At 41.5% G+C, this 22,220-nt stretch overlaps 1 protein-coding gene across 3 annotated transcripts in view; it reads right to left on the bottom strand.

The window, feature by feature from the left end:
• SYT2 (synaptotagmin 2) overlaps window positions 1-22,220 on the bottom strand; it is a 238,385-nt gene that overhangs the window by 50,522 nt on the left and 165,643 nt on the right. For 2 of the 3 annotated variants that reach the window (XM_069238920.1, XM_069238921.1), the window contains exons 3-6: window positions 21,548-21,738; window positions 20,041-20,213; window positions 11,849-11,983; window positions 8,579-8,746 (exon numbers count right to left, since the gene is read on the bottom strand). In XM_069238920.1, the coding sequence (XP_069095021.1) occupies window positions 8,579-8,746; window positions 11,849-11,983; window positions 20,041-20,213; window positions 21,548-21,719 (648 nt within the window). In that variant the 5' untranslated portion in view covers window positions 21,720-21,738. The remainder of the gene's footprint in view (window positions 1-8,578; window positions 8,747-11,848; window positions 11,984-20,040; window positions 20,214-21,547; window positions 21,739-22,220) is intronic. The other variant, XM_069238922.1, reaches the window with a different exon arrangement.

The following is a 22,220-nucleotide window of genomic DNA, read 5'->3' as shown; positions in this document are numbered from 1 at the left end:
GTATACCTCTGCCAACTAGACACCCCCTTTCTAACATTCTGCAAAAACAATGATCACATTTAATTTTTCCTACAAATACTTCTGCAACAAAGCTCCATCTTCTCTGCCACCAGTCAGTGGAGATACAATGTTCACTGTTTTGAGAAGCAGAGAAATCAAGCACCAAGTATAGCTTCTTTGTGAAGTTATAGTTTTGCAATGGATTAATCTAGAACGCTTTGTAGCAGATATTGCAGACTTGCCACTTTCCAATTCCTGCTACATGTAATGCTGGTTCTTCTTACTAAATCAGATGAACTGAAATTCATGTACTGTCATTGCAAGAATGTAAAGGAGCTAAATAATGTTTTTATAAATATACAGGAGACTGCAATCCCTGTATAAAAGCCTGTCTCTGTTTTCCTGTTACAGATGACATGATATTTCTAGTCATCTGTAATAAAGAAATGGCTGCTCAAATTTAATAACTTATTACATTTGATTTCTGATATCATAATGCCTGTTGCAAGAGACAGCAGCCAAGGTGAAAGGCAGGACAAGGAGCACAATTAAAACTGAAGTTTAAATTGGGAAAACAAAAGCATGCTGTTCCTGCTTCTGCTTTCCTTTTCCTAGCGAACAATGATCTGCAGAAAGTAGATATTTATTTCAACATGCTTAGTTTGTGCACGCTTTATTTAATTGTAGGTAATTATAGGGAACGATAGAATCTCTCTGTATGTTGGTACACATTCTCAGCTACTAAGTTTCGGAAAAAATCTGATCTATATTCAACTGATTCTAATATACTTTACAACAAATATCGAACTGTTTTTTGGTGTATGTAATTTTGTACTACAGTATCTACTGTGATTCTTTTAGACTGCAAACATTCTATTTCTTTCACATGAAACAGAGAAGGGTGCTTGTGTGACCATGTACCATAAGTGTAAAGTCCACGAGGCTGTGAATCAATAGGATATTGGTAGTACTCTCTGGGTTCCATGACCTTGTAAAGGAAGGTGGCGTTCAGCATCGTTACTTTATCTGGTGACTAATATTCTAAGTGGCTTGCAATAGCCTTATACCTTATCCCATAAATATGTTGCCACGTAACAACTGGAGCTTTAAGGGAGTGAGTGGATGGTAACAAAAGAATATGAAAAAAAGCGCGTTAGTCTATGGCAGAAAGAAAAGCTATGTAACAGTCCTAAGCATCTGATGACTGACCCTGAACGACAACCTATAATAACGTTTTCTTCCACCATGGAGTAACTAGAGTAGGCAGCACTGTATTTCACCTGGCTGAATTCCTTTATCTTAGGTGACAAAGATGCCAAAAGTGACAGATTTTATTTTTTTTCAAACAATTGCAATGATTTCACCAGTTTTCCTTGGTCTCTCGGTAGCGTATTATTTTTAGATTTACAGAAACAGTTTAGTTTTCTAAAAGAACCGCAAATTTGTTCTCTTCTCTTTAATATTCTAATTCATGTACTATATACGAGCATAGCGGTCACTGATCTAACACTGAACATATTTCTACTATGTGAGAGGAGTGCCCTTGGTGTGACAGGATCTAGGGTGGGGTCAGGGCTTTGGCAGGAAAGTTTATTTATTAATTATATAACTTATTGCACCCAGCACCCGCCACTCTGCACGCTGCCCCCCACCCCTTCCTGGCAGCAGCTGCTACTGCATATCAGTGGTGGTTCATGGCAGAAATAGCGATTGTAAACCATTTAAAATTTACTGACTCCCCAAGTCCTTTGTGGGTGGTTTAACCCATACGTAAAATCGAAGGATTCCTTTGTGACTGCTCACCCTTTAAGTCTATTAAAAAAAAAAAGCTTGCTGGGGCGGTTGAGGCAGTGGTCCACGGGACCACTGTATGCTCTCAAACAAACGTTTAAAAAGTTCAAAACTTGGGCTGCAACAAAATAAATAAAAAGGGATCAGAGACATAGAGGTTTGCTGACCCGAACAGTCCACCATCCCTGCGGTGTCCACAAGTGGTAGTAAGTCACAATTTGTGACCTATCTCATAAAATATTAAAAACATAGGTTGGAATATAATCACCTACGCTTTGGAATTGTGTGAACTCACTGACTAGTGCATAGGTCACTTTGCGAAGTTCTGCACTGGTTACAAAAATATTAGTTGCAATTTGGAACCAGTATTTTTCGACCAACATTTCATACTTATGGTCCTTAGCTCCTAGATTTAGAAACCTCTAAACACCAAGTGGCGTTAGGATATAGCTAGGATGCCATTTAGTCGGAGCCTGATGTACGCTTGAACAGGAACACACAGGCTCTGCTCCAACCAGCTCTGCCCTAGACATCATGGGAGCTCCCGCTGTCTTCTCCAAGGTGAGAAGCCAGTGATGTATTTAATACAAGTTTGTTTAGAGCAAGAATTGCAATCGAGCTATCGTTCATCAATAGAAGGATAAAGCCCTCCCTTTATTTTAATCAATGAAACGTTCCTCGCGCGTGCTAACGGAAAAGAAGTACGAAAGGTAAAAAAAAAGATTGTGCTTGCAAAATCCACCACAAACCGCATCATCTCTGAGGCATGAGATTTGACAGACTTTTGGGGCTAGTGTTCTGTATTTCTCTGACCTACTAAGGAGCTTTAGGCACAGACAGAATATAATTACATACCCCAAGAGTTGGAATTCAAATACTTTTTATTTGCCCCCAATGCTTAAATGGTCAGCATACACAGGCTCAACCCAAGAGGATACCGCGGCGGTGATGCGGAAAGATAAGCAAATGTTCAAAGACTTCATGCGGGAACTATATATGGTGCTAAACTCTCTAGTAGCTAGAGGCAAGCTTTCATTCCAAGGTGCTGGAATTTAGCGGACATTATTTTCACCCTAGGGTAAATGAGATACCACACATTGTGGTTTTACCCTGTGGTGAGGTTACTGCCCTATCTGAGATTCACAGGTTGGAATGATGGATAATTTGCTGAATTTGATTTATCACAAAAGATTGCTGCATTTTTTTCCTCTTTCCAGCTCCTTTTCCCAACACATATTGCTCCAGATTACATCTGCAGTGCGAACATTTTGCAATAATTCTGATTTAATATTAAGTGCTAACAACCCCAGTATCAGATTTAGCCTTGGTGGTAGAATGAAACAATTTATTGCTGAGTCATCGAGCATTTTGGATCTGTGATCCTAGTAATTTGCCAGGGGACAAGGTGCAGGGCTACAAGTCACAAACTACAACCAAATTCCCCAGTTGTGTGCAGGATATTTTTCTATAGATCATACAAACTTTGTACACTTGCATCTCCATTTTCGGGTACCTGTGGGCTCGCCATGATTGTAAAGTTCATGACAATAATCTTCAAGTCAAAGGAGGAGAAACTCCTGGTCAATATATAATTCCTCAGACAGCTATCAATTCTTCTTGCCTACCTGTTAACAAACGTCCCTCGTTCCCTGACTCCGCTTAAACAAATTAAATATATTACCCCAGCAGAACATCTGGAGAAGCAGATTAATCATCCTTGACAAGATTTTTCTGGTTCTGTTGACTTTTAAGTAACAGCACCACTCTAGAAAATGGGAATTGCCAATTTTTCTAGGAGTTATTTCTAATGTAGAGGAAATCCTTTATAGTAATGGGCTTTAAACAAACCTCTTTAATCTTCTCCAGTTTCCCCCAAATTTGACTATCAGACAAAGTTTAAGTCTATCCTCAACAAATCTATCTGTTGTTTCCTCAAGATATTTCATGACCTTGGCTGGGTACATGATGCAATTTAATCCAACAAAAATTTGCCGTTGTTGAACCCTTTCCTTTTCGGGCAGTGTATTCAGATACGTTAAATGTGGGGGATGGAGGCAAGTACCTTCTTTTCTTTAGTGACTCCTGGTTCGAACGAACTCCCCTGGCTGCTGCTACACCTGGTAATCAGATTCAAGGATACTGAGGTCTTCTGAAGACTTCCTGGTTACCGTTGCTTACGGTACAAAGACCCGCTTCATTGATGGGTGGTTTTCATAATTTACATCCAACATCTTCAATACCCTTTGCTTACTCTTCTGAGCAACGTCTCATAACAAGCACTCTTAGTAACTACATGGAAATCCATTTATTATCAAGGTCGTTGGTATTGTGGTAGGAGTGCAGTTAAAAAGCTAGTGCTAAGAATATGTTCCCAGTAGCAGTTCTCTTTACAAGTCTCACAGCTTTGATACAACTTGAACAATGTCTAATTTCCCACAGGGGTTCATGACATGCCTTCATATAAATATCAGGTGGTCTATGGCTTTGAATAGTCCTGCTGGGTATAGAGCCAGCAGGCAACCAGTTCACGTGCTCGACATGACCAAACAGATGTGATCCAAAGCATCTTATAACTGGACAGTACTAATGAATGTCATATGCTGAGTAATGGGCAGGGAAAGAGGGGCTTGGAGCAGGGATATCTAGTTAGTCTTTACATTGATCCTGTTGATCATTTACAAGAAGGATCAGGAATAAGTGAGATAGAGACAGATTTAAAGAAAAGTGGCGCAGTGCCAAAATTGGCAGCGCTGCGTCACTTTAGAAACACAGGGATGCGCTGTATTTAAGGGAATACGGTGCACTCCTGCGTTTCCCCCTGCGCTGGTGCTAAATTTAGCTGCCAGCGCGAACGCAAGCATCCTTCTACAATCTTGCAAGGATGTCTGTGTTGAGGGGTGTGATTGTTTATGTGCGGGAAGGTGCCCCTTTCTGCACGTAAACAATCACTAATGGCGCTTTGGCACTTCTGTGTGTGCTGTAGAATGCAGCACACATCGAAGTGCAAAAGCGTTATTTTCAAATTATTGTTTATGTGCAGGAAGGGACACCTTCCTGCACATAAACAATAATTTCTGGCATTTCCCTTTTTCTATGCGTTCACCAGAATGCAGCACGCATAGAATAAGCAAAAAACAAGGAGGAATAAAAGTATTCCTCCTCGTTGAGCCCTGCTAATGCTACGCCCAGGGGGTGGCATTAGATTTTGGCGCTGCCTCGGGTTCACGAGATTTCATAAATCTGAGGCAGCGTCAAAATGCAATGGGTGTTACTGTGGCATGCCCACAGCAACACCCATTGCACACCCCTTCCACGCACAGTGCTGTGTGGAAAGGGGCCATATTTACAAGGTGGCGTTAAGCCACAAAAAGGTACTTAACGCCACCTTGTAAATACAGCGCTGTGCTTAGCGCCACAGGAGGGTCACTAAAAGTGATGCTCCTGTGGTGCTAGGGGCTTATAAATTCGGCCCATAGTATCTAAAATGGAGACAGTAGTGACTCAAAGCTACTGGGTTATAAAACCCCGAAGAACTGCAAACTCTCTTTTTTGTATGCATTGAACTATACCTCATAGTGGATTTTCGCAGTTGTGGCACAATTGCACCTCGCTAGCTTATCTGGCTTTCTTTTGTTTTTGTTTAAGTGATTTTACTGCCCTCATATTTTAAAACATTTTCCAGTTTTTAAAGAGATCTATTTCCTCTAGTCCTGCTGTAAGATAGCAGGTAAAATTCTCAAACATTTTCTCGGGTTCCATACCTAGTAAGGGGGGTGATTGTTTTAAAGGATTAACTAGAGTTAGTGAGTCCAGATTCTAACCTTCAATTTAGGACCACCCATGGTGTTAAATGTATCTGAATGTATTGAAAAGGAGACGGTCATGACCTGATAGTTTGCCCAACCTTTGACAACAGAAGGTGGAACGGGAAGTTATCTTTTCTGGAGCTAATAGCCAGACTATGAATGAAAATGAACGTATGTGTGTCAAACATTCACTGTTTGAATGCAGGCTCTCCATAATTTTTCAGTAGCTTCTCCTGAACCTGGATGCTAAGGACACTCAATCCACACATGAGTGTCACTCAACACTGGCAATGAGGTCAAGCCTAACCTGAGCAGGGATACTAGGTCTGAGAATTATTGGCAAAGCAAAGGTACAAATATGGATGGACAAAACCCACAATAACTGTACAGTTAGCTATTGAACATTCTTACAGTGTTACACCATGATCTCGGCAGCTTTCTGGGAGTATGAGAGGTGTGTACACCTTATGACGATTCCATTAGGCCACACACATGAGGTAACTCACAGGTGGACTTTAGTAGTTGGAAAGTGCTAACAGTGAGCAAGGAGGCATTCACTTGTGTGCTGAGATTTGGCAGTGGTAACCATACATTATAAATAACACTGTCAAATGCACTCTGGGCTAAGAAACAGCTTACTAGGTTCCCAGATCCATGGGCTAGCCTGGAGCAGTTACTGTGCCAGTCGCATACTTGCTGAACATTGGCATACCATTGCTGCCCTTAAGTAGTTCAGCATGCTCCTCACTAGGGTAACTCAAACTTATTGAATGTACAAAAGATACAAGGATGATATAAACTTCTAGTCCTAAGGGCAACAGAATCAAAACTTTTCATCCTCACTTTACATGACATGGTCTGGGACATTTTTCACTATGACAGCAACTTCAGCTGGATCCTTTTCTGAAGTGATAGATGTCATATTTTGTTCTGCTCTTCTCTGTAGTCAAATAATACATCAAGTTGATGCCAGACCAAAGTAAGATGGCTGCACTGATGACACAGTTGGGAAACAAACAGCATTGCTGAAGAATGCCACTGCTTAAAATGCTTTAAGTCATCAAAAACTGCACCTACCTCTCTTCAGGAAATCTTTTATCTTTCTAGTTCTAATATTGAAGATATCTTCAAATAGATGGTATTTTTATAATTATCTTCAAGACCAACTTTGTAGAACATTTAGCCCATACAAGTTGCAAATCATGCCTCCATGCCCAAACATGACACCAATTAAATGAGTTTTCCAGTCAAACAGCAGGTCTGTGTTTCCAGAGCAACATCCTTAGTTGTCTGTTTGACTCCATGCCAGATAGCGCATTGTTGGAAGCTCCGAGCGCCGCATTTCAATTGCGCTTGAAAATGTCTCCATTGTGGTTCACTTATCATAGGGAAAATGACAGTAATGACAATGTGACCTTCAGTTTTTGTCCGCCCACTCTCTTCCTCTTCAAAACTCCAAGAATACTTTCTAATGCTTATTCTTGTGTGTAAGACAGAACATAATCTCCAAATATATTACATCTCCTTGATTGGTAACATCAAAGGAGATTATCATGACAGTCAAGTGAACTTTGTCACCGTGCTTCCTTTCCGCCCTTCCTACTTAGGGATTTGTACACCATATTTTCATCTTATGATTTCCGAAATTTACCTACAGTCCAGAACATTTCAGAACTTTGTTAACTGTCCTGTTGGAGTACAGATGGAAATCTCGTTGTGTGTTTTTTAAAATCTTTCCCAACATTAGTAATTTCTGAACTTGGGAAGATTATAGAAAACAAAGAGCGAAACATTACACAATACTATTTTTGAAGGAGAAGAGCTTCTTGTTTTGTAGACCTTTCACGTTAAAAACGTGTCTGCAAGAAAGAACTACCATTATACATTTTTCGGAAATATGACCCACAGATAACATTTTGCCTTGTTTGGAAACCTTTGTGAGTTTGCAAAGTTTGGCACCTTTGTAAAACATTTCAAAAGCAATTTTAAGTTTGAACAACCTGATATCTGCACACACAATCCAAAAAAACACAACGATACACCGAAAACGTGCTTCTGTGCAGAATGTCCATAAATAGGCTCCTGGTAATTAAATTATTCCTGGCAGAAAAGAACAATGTGGAGTGTTTACCATGGTGTACCAGAAATATGAAGTGTGACTTCAACTATCATTGACTTTTGTAGGTATTATTAACTTGGAGCCCTTCACCCAGGGACCTGTTCCCTCTCCACCCTAGAGTCTTGCCGGGTGTTACCCTAGTTTCTTTTGGGATGATCATGAGAATCCTATCTCTCGAGACACTTTTCTCCAAGTACTAGCAAAGGAGAAGAACAATTGTCTTCCTCGGGCACCTGTAATTTAAAATATTTTGCATGCTCATCGGCAACTTGAAGGAGTCTTCAGTTCCCATAATCCCAACAAGAGACCAGTGGTTAAAGTTCTCACAGTTCAAATAGTTTATAATTGGAAAATTTCATGCATAAGATTAAAAGGAATTATGTTTTAGATTGTGTATAGTCTCTTAAAAAATAACTCCCTCAAATTTCCATCTAAGAGTTTTACGAGGAGCCTGTGCCTGCATCCCTCAGCACTAACAATCACTTTGACATGCTGCGCATGCATCCCTCGCCACTCCTTTTCACTCTGAGATTCTGGGCGTGCATTACTCACCATCCCTGCTCAGGCTGAAATTAGCTTTCCAGCCCTGTGCTGTTGGAGGACACTGCAAGCAGTCACTAGCTAGTCAGGATTTATGAATTATGAAAATCAATGTCCCAACACATTTATATGAGTATGTGTTCCAACCTCAGCCTGCCATAAGCAAAGGATTGACTGCAGTTCTATGTAGCCCCGTGAAGAGGTACCAGTAATTACCCGGGGTGCTGTGATTTCCACTACTGATGCACAATTCTTAAATATGCCGACATGTGTGCACAGACAAACCGCTTCATACAACATGACATGGAAGACTTTGTCTTACCTTAAAAGTGAAGGTTTCATTGAAGACAGGATTAAGTGTCTTCCTGTGCACCTTAGTTTCAAACTTCTTTTTCTTGTCCGGAAGGAAAAAGACTTTGACGTAGGGGTCAGAGGTGCCTCCCATGTCTAAAGCTGGTAGCTCGGTGGCCTGAATTACTCCCACTGTCATCTGTCCAAAGGAATAAACAGAGAAGAGATTCTCTTAATCTAATACGCACTCTCCAGATTTACAGGTAGATACAAGGATGCTTTGGTGTAACTTTGCTAATTTGATGACAGCAGCGCATGAATAAAGCTTACCTGCTCTCTTAGAATGCTTCAGAGGTGCCTGTACATGTTTAGCTATCCTGATCAATACCAACAGCACCAAAGCCATTTCTTTATCCGCATCATTATTTATATTAGTAGTGGATAGCTAGACTGATGTATGGGGCAAGGATTCAGAGATTGGCTCTGGTCATAGGTTTCTGCATGGTTTTGATTCTCACTCATCAAGTTGCCCAACTTAGCGTAATAAATGGCGCACAGGCCTAAAGAACCAGCCTTTGGAGAGCTGGGACTCTGTTATGTTGTAGGCATGGTACAGGGGGAGTGTACAAGTATGAGATTCATGTGTAACAGAAGTAGTGGTAGACATTCTTCAGTTGTAGTTAAGCAGTTCTTTTTGGAGGAAATCATTTTTTAAAAACATTTTCTAATAAATGTGCCATATTGTTATGAACCAGCATGACATTTGCTAATCACATGGCAAATCATTTGTTAGCATTTCAAATGTCTTACTGCTTTGTCAAGGAGGAGCAAAGTGATTTAGGGCAATCTAAACGTTAAATTTACCAGTGTAAGTCCCAGCGTTATTTACTACAACACAAATGTATTCCCTTATTACTGGCCCTTCCCCAGTTCCTTCTGGATATGGACAGCAGGCCCAGGGTGTGGTCATCAGCTGAGTTCCTCACCTACTTCACTTGCTCACAGTTCTGTTTCCATGTTTTCAATTATTTCTGGTCAAAACTCAGTTCAACAAGTCTGCTGTTTCATTAAAAAAATATATGGTACTCTTGGCTTAAATGTGCACTCCCAAATTCTGAAGACATTGATATCAAGCTTGAGGATGGCAATGTTTTTAAAAATATATTTTGAAAGGGGACATAGGGGCATTTGACACCTTTCGAAGGCATGTCTAGTTCCTCAACCCTCGATAGTTAGCATATGACACAATGCCCATGTAAACATAATCATATATTTCTATCTATAGGGGTGCCATTTTTCTATCTATATATGCTTCTTGCAGTATGTAACAACATATTTTATCATCAAATATGGATGCTGTATCTTATTGATCTGAAATGTCCTTTAATCTCAATCACCCTTGCTGAGTTTTATGGCTGTAGCAGACCAGGAAGCCATTTTATTCCGAGTATTACATTTGCACATTTCTACACAGCGTAACCTTATTACCAACATGAATCATATCTTCTTCACCTCACGCTTCCTTGAGAAAAGCTGAACATTAGATACGTTTTTGCTAAAAATAATACATTTCTGTCAAGTGATTGGGTTTTCCAGAGACTTGAATAGAGAGAAAAATATATAAACTGTTCTAAATGTTATGTATTTTAGCATTAGCTTCAATTGATTCTTTTCTAGTGTGAGCTCTGGTAGGTTCAAATGACAATTGTCTATTAATTGTTGTGCTGATTGCTATTTTTGCATGAAACGCAGTATAGATTTGTGAACTTTCTGACGTGCTGTGTTTCATTTTTAACAACAGTTTTCATGCTGGTGTCAGTGAATCTTCCAAATATCAGCAGACGTCACTGAAAGGAGGCTGGGGCAAAATGTTAGGTTCTGAACAGCAACTGAAATTTCCAGTTTAGATTCAAAATGTGAAGTCACCACTCAAACTGTGAAGAGACTTGATAAATACAGAACAAAACGCTCACTAGATATAATAGTGCACTTGAGTTGACGTATAATGAGTAGTTCAAATATTTTATGAGCCTTCTAATTTTACCTTTCAGAGATGTGCAACCCAAAATATCAACTTGTGAATACATGCTTGTCAGTCCTCTTGAGCTTGTCTGGTGGAGAAAAAACACTATGGAACATCACAGTAAATGGCTATAGGCAAGGGTAAACTAAATAACAAGAAGGCAAGACCATACACAGCAAGCTGTGGAGGAGGTAAATAAATTACATGGGAGCTTATTATCCACCGGATTAGGTGTTTAACCATGTCCGGGGACACTGACATCCAAAGAGTAGGAGAGACTATTTATGGCAACCAGAATCAACACTCTCTCTCAAGGATATTCAGATATTAGGAGGAATGCAAATTGATGCAACCGGTCCTTGCCCAGTACAAACGTATGACTCTTCCCACCATGTGTTCTGCTTCACACACCTCATGACATGAAATGGTATTGTTGAGAGACCACCACTCTTTCCTCATTTCCATAGTTTCAGCCTTCTTCAGAGAAGGATGGAGCATTAGAGCTATACACGCAATTTGTGGAGAGCTACTCAAACTAACTTGACAAATGAAGGGGCTTTTGGAGGAAGCACATTGGCATCTCTGGCATTTATATACAAGGACAGTGCTTAGTTTTCTAACCACAGGGATGAAGCTTGCTCAGTTTAATTGGGGAGGTGTGAGCTTCGGATTTCCCAACAATCATACTGACACAATGTTAAAATAACATTATATGACAAGCGAGGCTCATGAGAGGGGCTTAGGGTGCAGTGGTTAGAGGTACCACGTGAGAGAAAACACATTATTTTGTGAAATAACCAAAATTTTTGAAGTCTTTTGAACAGAGAAAGAGAGAGAGACAAAGTGTGTGTTTGCGTTCTTGTCTGTGTGTAAAAATTCCTGTTGAAATCTGACAGGCACCTCACAATATCCAACTGAAAGCACATGTACCCAACAATTTAGCAAGAAATACATTTATTAGAGAGTGTAACACCCCAAATACCCCCCAAAGCAATGCAGCTGACTAACCAACCATCTCCTCAACTCCAACTCCCTGCAATCCTAGGCCCCCCGGCTTGTTCCTCCATACTCAAGGGATTTCTAGCCAACAAGATTAACAACGCTTGCTGCCCTCAGTTCAAAGAAGTTTCCAAAAACAATCATTTGAATAAGTGCAACATTTTCCATATAGAGATACATCCGTTAAAACTACGCTTTTTCATCAGAAATTGATATTACAGCTTTGGGTATGTTGCAGAATCGTTCCTTGCTGCCTTCAGCCTCTCATGCACTGGTTACCTGATTGTTTTGAAAGTCATAATCCAAGGAAAACTGTAGTTTGCCGAGTTTTTCCTCCTCCTTCTCCTCTTCTTCTTTCTCTTCTCCCTCCGTCAGGCCTGTTTCTGCATCATCATCATCATCGTCCTGTTTGTTCTACGGGGGGAAACACAGCAGAGAAGGCTCAGCGAGAGATCGAGCATCCCCATCAGAATAGAGGTCTCAGTCCAGCTCTTCCTATCTACTAGTCAAGCCGACTGCAGGTAGTGCACCCACAGGCTAGGACAAGCCTCGCTCTTGCTGGGCTAGATCGCAACACTTTGACCATATCCCTGTGAACCACAGAAAATGTTGATTGTATTGGGTTTACTGATGAGGGTTTGACTCATCAGATTTTAAAATTCAGTTAAGTTTTCAGTACATCCACATGACCGTGCATAAGGCAAATTTACCACAAATGAATATCAGTGTAGATTTTAGTAGATTTGTTAGCAATTCTGAAAACTTGACTGGGTTTGGCTCTTGGCTCGATCCATGGCTCAGCACCATTGTAATAGTGTTGTGCAGGAGGCTGAATCCATGCCAGATATTTAAAATATCCATGTAAGATAGATTTACATACAGTTGGCATAAATAGAGCTCACATACATAGTCAATGGTTACCAGAACAATGTGGCATAGATTTGGCTTTCCTGGTCGTACACCACACTCCTGCATCCTTATATGTCATCTGCTTTTTGTTTTATCACCCTGCATTCTTTAACACTCTGAAAGATATATTAAAATCCCAGAGTAGGGTTGCAACCCACTACAGTAGAAACTGATAAATCATTATTTATTTGCAACCATTTCCTGGTGTTGTTACCTCTCACAAGGAGAAAAAAACGTGTGTTCTCAGATCTCAGATGATATACGACTTAGGACCTTGTCATACAGAAAAGTCATTTTGAATAGTGCTTTGTATGTATACTGGGTCGCCTTCTAAGCACTTAACCTTGCAATTGCATTCATGAGAGGCACAAAAGTAGAACATGCCTAGAGCCATTCAGTGCGTCAGTCAGGGGGCAGGACTTAAAGAGGCATGCCTTACTTCAACCCCCAGTGCTTGAAATGTGAGGTGAATCCTACAAAGCAACATTGGGCGCATGCAGAGGTTGCCCTCGTCCCCACCCGAGTTAATTGAAATGTTACTGCATATTCACATTAGCACCTGCATCTCTGAGCCATTTTCTGCAGCGTCCATTTTAAGAGGAAGTTTCAAGAATGCTAAGCAGATTTGGAAGCGCGTTTGAGGAGCTTTTAATGTGGCTGGTGGGCGGGTCGCCGGCATATCAAGCAGGGGAAATTGAGTAACTATGAACCTAGTTTTGGAAGTGCCTTTTCAGGCTGTTTCGCAGTATGCTTAGCATTCTGTGGAAATTCTCATAAAAAGGAGGTTGTGCTGATCATCTCAGAGTTGCAGGATTTGACAAGCAGTGCAGACGGATTTGTAAAGGAGTTAGAAGTGTGACGTCAGATGTCATATGGCAAGTGCAAAATTGTTTTGCGTTCTACATTGTCTTTTGCCCTCTAGACCAGGTCCTTCTTAAAAATTGGATAAACAACGATTTCCTCTCTAAGACGGTGGGTTGCTTATGGACATCGCCCACCCCGGCCCTTCGAGACAGGCGGGAAAGCAAGCATTCAGAGGGACCTACCGTGTGCGCCATCCAAGGTGGTGAGAAAACACGAAGACAGAACAACACAGAGGAACACGGAAAGCACAGAGAAGGGGAAAAACAAGGAAATTAAAGGGGGACACAGCACAACTCACGAGCAATAGGTGACAGCTGATGGCAGTGAGAAACCGATAGACACTAGCCCCTGAAAAGTACAGTGAGAGGTTATGCCATGTGCCAGCGACTTACACATTGCTCTCACTGGCGGATTTCTTAAGACCTGCACCAACATTTAATATTCAAAATAAGGGATCTCGGATACCAGGACATTTCAAGATTGCTCGACTTCAGGGGTGTCCGAGACATCTGAAACAAACTGTGCCATGCCAGGAGTGACGGAGGCCTGTGGGTTGGTTGTGCTGCTCATTTTGAGACTAATCTGTAGTTGTGTAGACAAGAAAATGTTTACAGAATAGTGCTACTAACCACAGAATTGTGGGACATGCAATACAGAGTGTCTCTCTGAACCTTTTGCGGATTGGGATAGCTGTTTTTTCAACAAGTGAGATTCAAGGAAGCTCTAAGACCCGCTGGTCTTCATGGACAGCGAGTGTGACCCCATATATGATGTACTAACCCCTCCAGCAATCTCTAAGCCTTTCTTTGTGAACAACTCAATATATTTGCCAACGTTGGCCCCTACTCTGCCCCTTAATAAGGCTTGGATTGTCTACCGTACCTAGGTATTTTCCATTGTGTCAACGGATGCTTCTTATTTTTTTCTCTTGAATACGTTTCCACACAGTCTTTGTTCATCGCATTGTTACCCAATACTGATCTGCTTTCTCCTCCTATGTCTTCCTTCTCTTGTATTAGACACAGAGCATAGGATCCTGAATCGTTTGTGTACTCTGTCGCACCACTTTGCCTTTGCTAATTTTGACATTTATATTTTCCTATATAAAAAGTTATTTGAGCCAGCAAGACTCCATCACCTCTTAGATTTATCCTTTCTATGAAGGTTACAGATCTCACACTTCTAATTATCTGTTTATGTATACTCAGTCTTCAATTTGGGCTCTCAGATTTGTCCCTGTATATTTCCTGTACAATGTGGATTTTATTTGCACTGTTTATGTAGCTTAATTTTCGTTTCTCTGTAAAGTGTGCTGACGTACCTTGGTCTGATCCACACATAACAAAAGTACAAAGAAGGAGATTCTGTGCTATCTGTAAGGTTAGCGTTGTGCGTTACTGAGTTTGAAATGCATACAGAGTGCTAGAGTCTGGATGCTAAGACATCCCTGGGTCCAGACTCAAAGTTTCTTGCTTTAAGAATATCACAGTCATCTTGTTTGATACCCTCTGGTTACCTGCGGCAATCCAAGTAAATTCAAGCACCCATAATGGCCTTTGAATCCTTATAGGGCATACAGTGGTAACTCCTTGGTTTCAAAGGGGTGTGCTCCTCACCTGGCCAAAGATACTGAACTTAAACCTAAGAGTAACTCCATGCTTCAGCGTGGTCTAATGAATCTGGAAATCACTCTCAAATAACCTGAAGTGCACACTCGTTTTCATGCTTTCGGGGCATTACGATTTCTGCCTGATTTTTACTTTTTTTCATATTTTGAATTGTATGTGGTTGTCTCCTTAAAAATAGGCGTTTTTTTGGTAAAAATGACATGATATGAAGATCCACACATTTTGTTGCCTTACCAGTATAGACGTTCTTGCAACTTACAACAACATCACAGAGAAGTTTGATCTCATAGAGTCTTGAAAGACAGGTAAGTTCCACGAGGTGCTTGAAGAACTGAGTTGGGAATCTAGGAAGTTCCTAGTGTAGGCTTGGTTTAGCCAGCTAATGGCATTGGTGGAATGAGAGGGAGGGTCTATCGTTTCTCTCAATGCCAAATACAGAAATACAGAGGGAAAAGCTACAAGGAGGTCTACAGTATCTCCCAGCCACCTACCCCGCAAAATATCAGTACACATCATCACAATCAATGGAAAGGCAAAGAAGCGCATAAGTGCTGAGCAGCAACAGACTCAAAAAGGAAAACAGGATATAAAGAAATGGCAAGTTTGAGCACAGATGTTGCAATTTTCTTACAGCAGGAATAAGACGAGTCTTATTAGGGTTCCAGAAAACAAAATACTAAACTCTGACATTAGCAAAGATGCTGAAGCCCTGTGTCATTGGGAACGATTAGAACGTGCTACGGGAGCCTAAATATAAAATATTGTGCTGCAGTACTTGGATTGGGTCCATGCACCCCATGTGCAACTAGATATGAACTTTCTAAGTTCCTACAACAAACAAATAAATACATGTGATGTGGTGTAATGAGGCTTGTGGTTGGATGGTGAAGGCTAAACTTCATGTATGCGTTGGGTGGCCGAGATGTAACTAGACTGCATAACATGGCTTAACATTTTTAGGGTCAATATGTTGCCGCAGAGCCAGCAATTTCCTAGCGAAATTGAGGACTTCTGCAATATTATATACATGGTTTATGCAAAGAAAAACCACAGGGGCAGAATTACATGCAGAAAGTGGCAGACAAATCTGCCCTTGATCCTGGACCGCAGGTCTGACAATGAGATACAAGAAGAACACAAAATGCTTTACAAGACACTATCCGGGTCTTATATGAACCTCTAACTCTCTTCCATCAATTATTATTCATGCCATACATTTTGCCAGAAAAGTCATTTCCCAAACAGTTCACCATTGGCAGCCCAGTAGACAGCCAGGGTACTAAAGTGGCTTGACCAAATATCACGCTGAAACTCAACAAAGGAGCTGACAGGTAACAGGCCTTATCCAGTGGTGTAAGAGCCCTCCAGAACTCCCTTCTTGAAGGTTCTCTCAAACCAAGATAACTTCCTTGGGTCCTCCAGAGCAGTCACTGATGTAATTAATATCAGTGTTATAGAGATTTATCACATGGCCGAATTGTGACACAAGGTGTCTGAATTTCCTAAGTAGAATGTTGAAAAGTTGTTTTATTGGTTGAGAGTTACTTTTCAGTTTCACAACATTGAGACATCATATCATTGAGCCTTGGTGTGATCATACCCCAGTCAACAGACTCTATTTGAGCTACCTGTCACACTCAGACTGCGGGAACAATACCAAGGCCTATGCCTGTTGACAACTTGGAAGACAATGACAAGTTTCTGATGTTTTCAGAGCCTGAGTCATAGAGCCGGATCCAAGCTCAGCCCTTCAATGCACTATTTCCATGAACATAGCTTAAACCACTTGCATTACTGGGCTGTGATTTCCTAGGAGAAGATAACCGTTTTTTCCCAACTCTTACGCTAAATAAGTGGTCAGACATTGCAGATGTTGACAAAAACATGATACTTGATAGTTTTAAATACACAGGTCATTATTACTATATAGGAGGTTTGAAGTATTTGTAGTTGGTGGTAGTCCGTTGTCCAATTCTAGTTTAAAGGGGAGTCTGTGTTTTGCATTGAATTCCTGCAAAGAATTAAATGTTAAAACTTTATCAGTAATCAAGAAAAAAATGAAGAAAGTTTTATGTTGATGGATATTACGAAATATTGATTTGATTAAATAATTCTGACAGGTTATCGGGAATTTGGGGACGTTTTACTTAAGAATGCACTCATTTCTGCAAAACGATTTCTCAAATGAAATTCCGTCTAACATCACATTATCTTTCCCAGCTGATTTCCTAGACATTAAACTATCTATGATGTTATACTAGCACAATACTTTCATTCTAGGAGACCTCAACATTTGGGCAGAAGAAGCCGAAAATACTCCAGAACCCTTAGAAAATATGGAGAGTCTTGGATATCTGCAACAAACTAATGCTCTCCTAAATGTTGCAGGTCATAGCTTCTACTACTTGTTTTCAATAATACTACAGCGAGAAATCACAAAGTGCCAACCTCTTTAAGGGTCAGACCACACTTTAAAAATACAAATAATCCACCTGCCAACAATTGTGTACTAAGTGGTACTCCACTGGATTCGTCTGGTACAACACAAACACCAGAGGGCATTCTGGATATAAAACTATAGATTATACTGTTGACTCTTAGGTTGGTTTTATGTGAATTAACGTGTTTAGTGTTCTACAACTATTCTCTTTTTTGCTTATGGCATCATTTGTTGGTATTATTTGCAACCAGCGCTTATTATACCCCACCAAGTCCTCTGATGCAGTTGCATGGCCTAGTGAGCACAATATAAAAACAACGAAAAACATTTTGCAAAATTGGTATGTCCTGAATTTTATTTTAAAAGATTTGTATGTGTATATTAATTACAAATTTGTCAGACATCCCTTGAGTCGCGGGTATGATCACACTAAGAACAAAATAAGTAAAACACCACTTCAACAAACAAAATGCTCTCTCTAACTTTTCAGTGACCGAAGCAGTGAGGTAACTTATTTTTACTCTGTGTACAAATTCAACACTTACCACTATGATATGGAAGGAAGCCTCTGCCCTTCTCCATCTCGTTTCACAATTTGGCACTGTGAGGTTAGCACCTCTTACACACCGGCACCTGCCACTGTGAGAAAGAAGCCTCACGTCCTCCACCCCCTGTCATCAATGCCTTTTACTATGAGTTGAAGCCCTCTGAGTCCCCTCATTCAATCCAAAAACCTTTCAATGTGATTTGAAGATAACTTAGCCCTCCTATTGATTGCCACTGCCTGTCACTCAGGAGGGAAGGTCTTGTGCACCCCGTAACCTGTTTCAGTGCCTCGACCAGTAAGGCGTTTAGTCCCAATTTTGGGGCTTGTACGGTTTCTTACCTCTCACTTCCCATTATTTAGTTTCAAATCCTACGATACATGGGAAAGATGTCTTCCCCTCTGTGCTCAGTTCCAATGCCTGACAGCGATATCTGTGGTCCAACCATAGCAGGCACTTGTGCAGTCATAACTGCGCTTATGGACACTCTACCAGACACTGCAAGTTCAGGTGCTTTCTGTAACTTTACTGGTTTACAGAGGGACCTACAAACCAATTTAACTCCATATTGTTAGACCTCTCTCTATATTTACCGTACTTATCTATTATTACAATGTAATGCCATCCTGTTTCGCTGGTCAATGTTTACGCTAAACAAATACCTAAAATAATTCTTTAAATAACTATGAAGCATACCAAAGTCATAAGCTGAGTATTTGCTGCAGGTCTTGCAGTGCTCCTCCCTTAAAATCCTAATCCTTCAATCTGATCCTTGTTGGTAAGATGATATCAAAGAAGATGAGGTCCTTCTCAGTATGGCTGCCGCAAGGGACACTGAGGATATGGGGAGTGGGGCGTTCTGAAATTACTATTAGAGCTTTGAGGCTTGTAGTCGGTTTTAGCTCATGGTCAGAATATCCTGGTAAAATCTAGGTGTGCAAATCGCATTGGGATGTGGGACAGAACAAGGGATTACTATATTAAGGTAAAATCTAGATAGGAAACTATCACTAAATGGTGGTGTTCGGGCTTGAAATTGCGATGCAAGGAGAGGTTTGAACAAGACAATTACTAGGGGAGTGAGTAGACTGGTATGCTCCATATGACTACAGGTTTTCACATATAACTACTACGTGGGGCTGGGACCTGTCTTGGGAATTGCTTTTACACAGGAGGTTGCAAAGGGAATTACCATGTGATGGCACCCCCTGAGCCCAGTGATGGGAATAGACGACTGAATTGTCACCCAATTGGTATTCTTAGAGAAGCAATTATGAAATATGGGCAGTGCTTGGATGGTGTACCACATAACATTGATAAACATAAACTGCTCAACCCTTCAACTAGCCTTTTCTTTGGTACAATACATCCAGATGAAGTAACCACGCCTACCATCTCATCAAATAATGGTCAGAAGTCTATTAAAAAACATAAAATCAGAAAAATGGAAGGAGAGTATTTAAGCTGTAGAAAGTTAATTGTAATCAGCCGTAGTCATTCCTGAGAAGAGAACATTACAGAAGGCCAGGATACAAGAAGGAAAAGCTGCTGAAGGAAGAGGTATGGTTAGATTATTGGTAGAAGTGATGCACAATATAAGGGGTGGTTACCATTTGTTATTTTCATAAGGATAATGAGTGTATAAATATGGGGCCTCACTCCGTATCTAGAGGCACATGGAGCGTGGGGATGAAGATGACGGTACTTGCTCTTCTGTCCAAAAGAGTGTGGTGACGAAAAACACAGTACGCGGCTGCCACCCTACAGAAGCATGGATATGAAGAGTACAGCACCTGCCTGCGTGTTTAGACCAGCCTTGGGATGCAGAGGACAGGCTCTAGCCCTTGTTTTGGGAAGCATGTGGTTGGAAAGGACAGCACCTGCCCCTTCTATTGGGGAACAGGGAGAGTAAGAGGACAGTACCTGGCCCCCCATATAGAGGAGTGTGGGGCTGGAGGGACAGTACCTGGCCCCTCATATAGAGGACTGTGGGGCTGGTGGGACAATACCTGGCCCCTCATATAGAGGAGTGTGGGGATGATGGGCAGTACCCCTGAAGAAGCGCAGGGATAAAGAGGACAGTACCTGGGCCCCAGCATTCTTCATGTCCTTCATGTTCATGGCGTTCTTCTTGCCCTTGCCCTTCTCTTTCTTGTTCTTCTTCTTCTTGCAGCAGCACTTCTTGCAGATGCAGAAGCAGCAGGTCAGGAGCAGGAGGGCGGACACCACAGCAATGGCGATTATGGCCCAGGGCGGCACTGTTAGGGGGAAGACCATAGAGTGATGATAGGAACAACAAGCAGCTGCAGGCGGGTGCTGATGCAGACTAGAGGCATTGCTTTAATAAGCCAGGCATCCACGGACTACAGACTTCACACCAGGCGGGCACACAGGGTTTACTTTTGATGGGAGGCTGTGCAGCAGGTTAAGTGCTTGAAACACTTATCATGTAGGTTGACCACGATGCTAAATGCCCCAAAATAACCCATGTGTACATAGGGGCAGAAACAAAGATGCTTTATGTGCATGTTGGTGCATCCTATGACAATATGTGCATGGATGTGGTATGTGCCTGTCTGAATGCACTACAAAAGGCTAAACCTATTGGCTTTTTCAAAGTTTGCTAACACTATTTTCCCAGCATGGCTCTTAGGTTGGACATACATAGGGATATATTTACGAGTTGTTTTGAGTCGCTAAAGCACCACGCAATATGGTTCATTCACAACTCAAACCTTATATGTGATTTCTGAAGCCACGCAAGGCCACTTTGCGTGGCCTTGAGTGGCTCTATAAATCTGGAGTGAGGCAACGCTGCACAAATCGCAGTCCGTTAAAGTTGACTGGGTGTTCCCAAGCAACTCCCATGGATTTAGCTGCATACCAGTTTCCCAGAACTGGTAGACCTGGGAATTTGCCAAAAAGATATGTCTTCTTAGGAGAGATGTAACGAGGAGAAATATCTTTATTTGTCTTCGTTACTTCTTCTTTCCATGTGTGCTGCATTCTGCAGCACATTAGGAAAGAGGAGTATACCTCTCAGGACTGTTTTTGTGCAGGAAGGTATCCCTTCCTGCACAAAGACCATCCTGCATGCAACACAGACTCCCTTGCACCAGGGTGCAAGGGGGCCAGCATCGGCTCGAGACAGTCCATTGTGCGTCAGTGCTAGGGAAAGGAGAGGAATGCACCAAATTGCCTTAAATACGACACATTCTTGCTCTTTCCCTGTGACGCAGTGCAGCACAGCAAGGTGATTTGCCACACTGCATTGCATCACATTCTCGTAAATAGGCCCCATGTTGTGTTGCAATGACTGTCACTCCAAAATTGTAATAATCTTGGTAGCAGACTGTGTAATAGTGTTGCCTTTAAAATTCCAGCACCCTGTCATAAAGCTTACACAGGTTCTTTATTGCATAAATTGAGGATCTTCTATGGATTTTATGTAAATCGAATACCCATTAGCTCACACAAACATCACGCATGCGTGCAGACGGAAGCCTCAAACTGCGGAATGTTGAGACAAGGTGGTTGGATTGTGTGGTGCCTTTGAAGAAAAGATATTGACCCCTCGCTCCTCAAAACTTACGTGGGATCTTGTCGATCGTGTTCATGAACATCTTTCGGATCATGTCGCCTTGACTCGACCCCGGAGATGCAGACTCCGTGGAGTTGTCCTTGGGACTGGTTACCGCTGGCATGGTGGTGTTGGGCTCCAGGGCCACAATGGGCGCAGACTTATGGGACCACGGGAACTTCATCTTGAGCTGAGGATCCTACCTGAAATTAAGAAGGTGCAGTGTTAGAGTCGGAGACCTGCAGCCATGTAACTGTGGCATACACACTCAGGGCAACACAGAGGAGCTAGTATCCCAGGTGGTCAAACTATCGGGACATGGACTCCGAAATCTAGCCCGCCATTTTGCAGGTATATGTTTATCTACTGAACACAGCAATGCTTAGAGGTATGACGTGCGGGTGGCTTCTATTATAAAATGTTTGCTTCTTATCCAAAATGAGAAGTTACAAAACAAATGTCAATCACTCAGGGACCAGACCCTGCTTTATGGGTGCAGCCATGGTCCCAGGGTGTAGCTGATTAGCCTAAACCTTTACATGAAGCTCGTCTTCCCTTTTGTAAGCACAGCTAGGTTTATATATTTAGGCCCATATTTATGGTTTTTGAAGCGAACCTGCGATAACGCATTTTGCGTCAAGAATATTAAGGCTGGCATCTTAACATCATATTTATGGAATGACGC

Source organism: Pleurodeles waltl, chromosome 6, assembly GCF_031143425.1.
Source record: "Pleurodeles waltl isolate 20211129_DDA chromosome 6, aPleWal1.hap1.20221129, whole genome shotgun sequence".
Taxonomy (NCBI): Eukaryota; Metazoa; Chordata; class Amphibia; order Caudata; family Salamandridae; genus Pleurodeles; species Pleurodeles waltl.
Note: the sequence above shows the minus strand (reverse complement) of the source record. Positions and strands in the feature narration are given on the sequence as shown.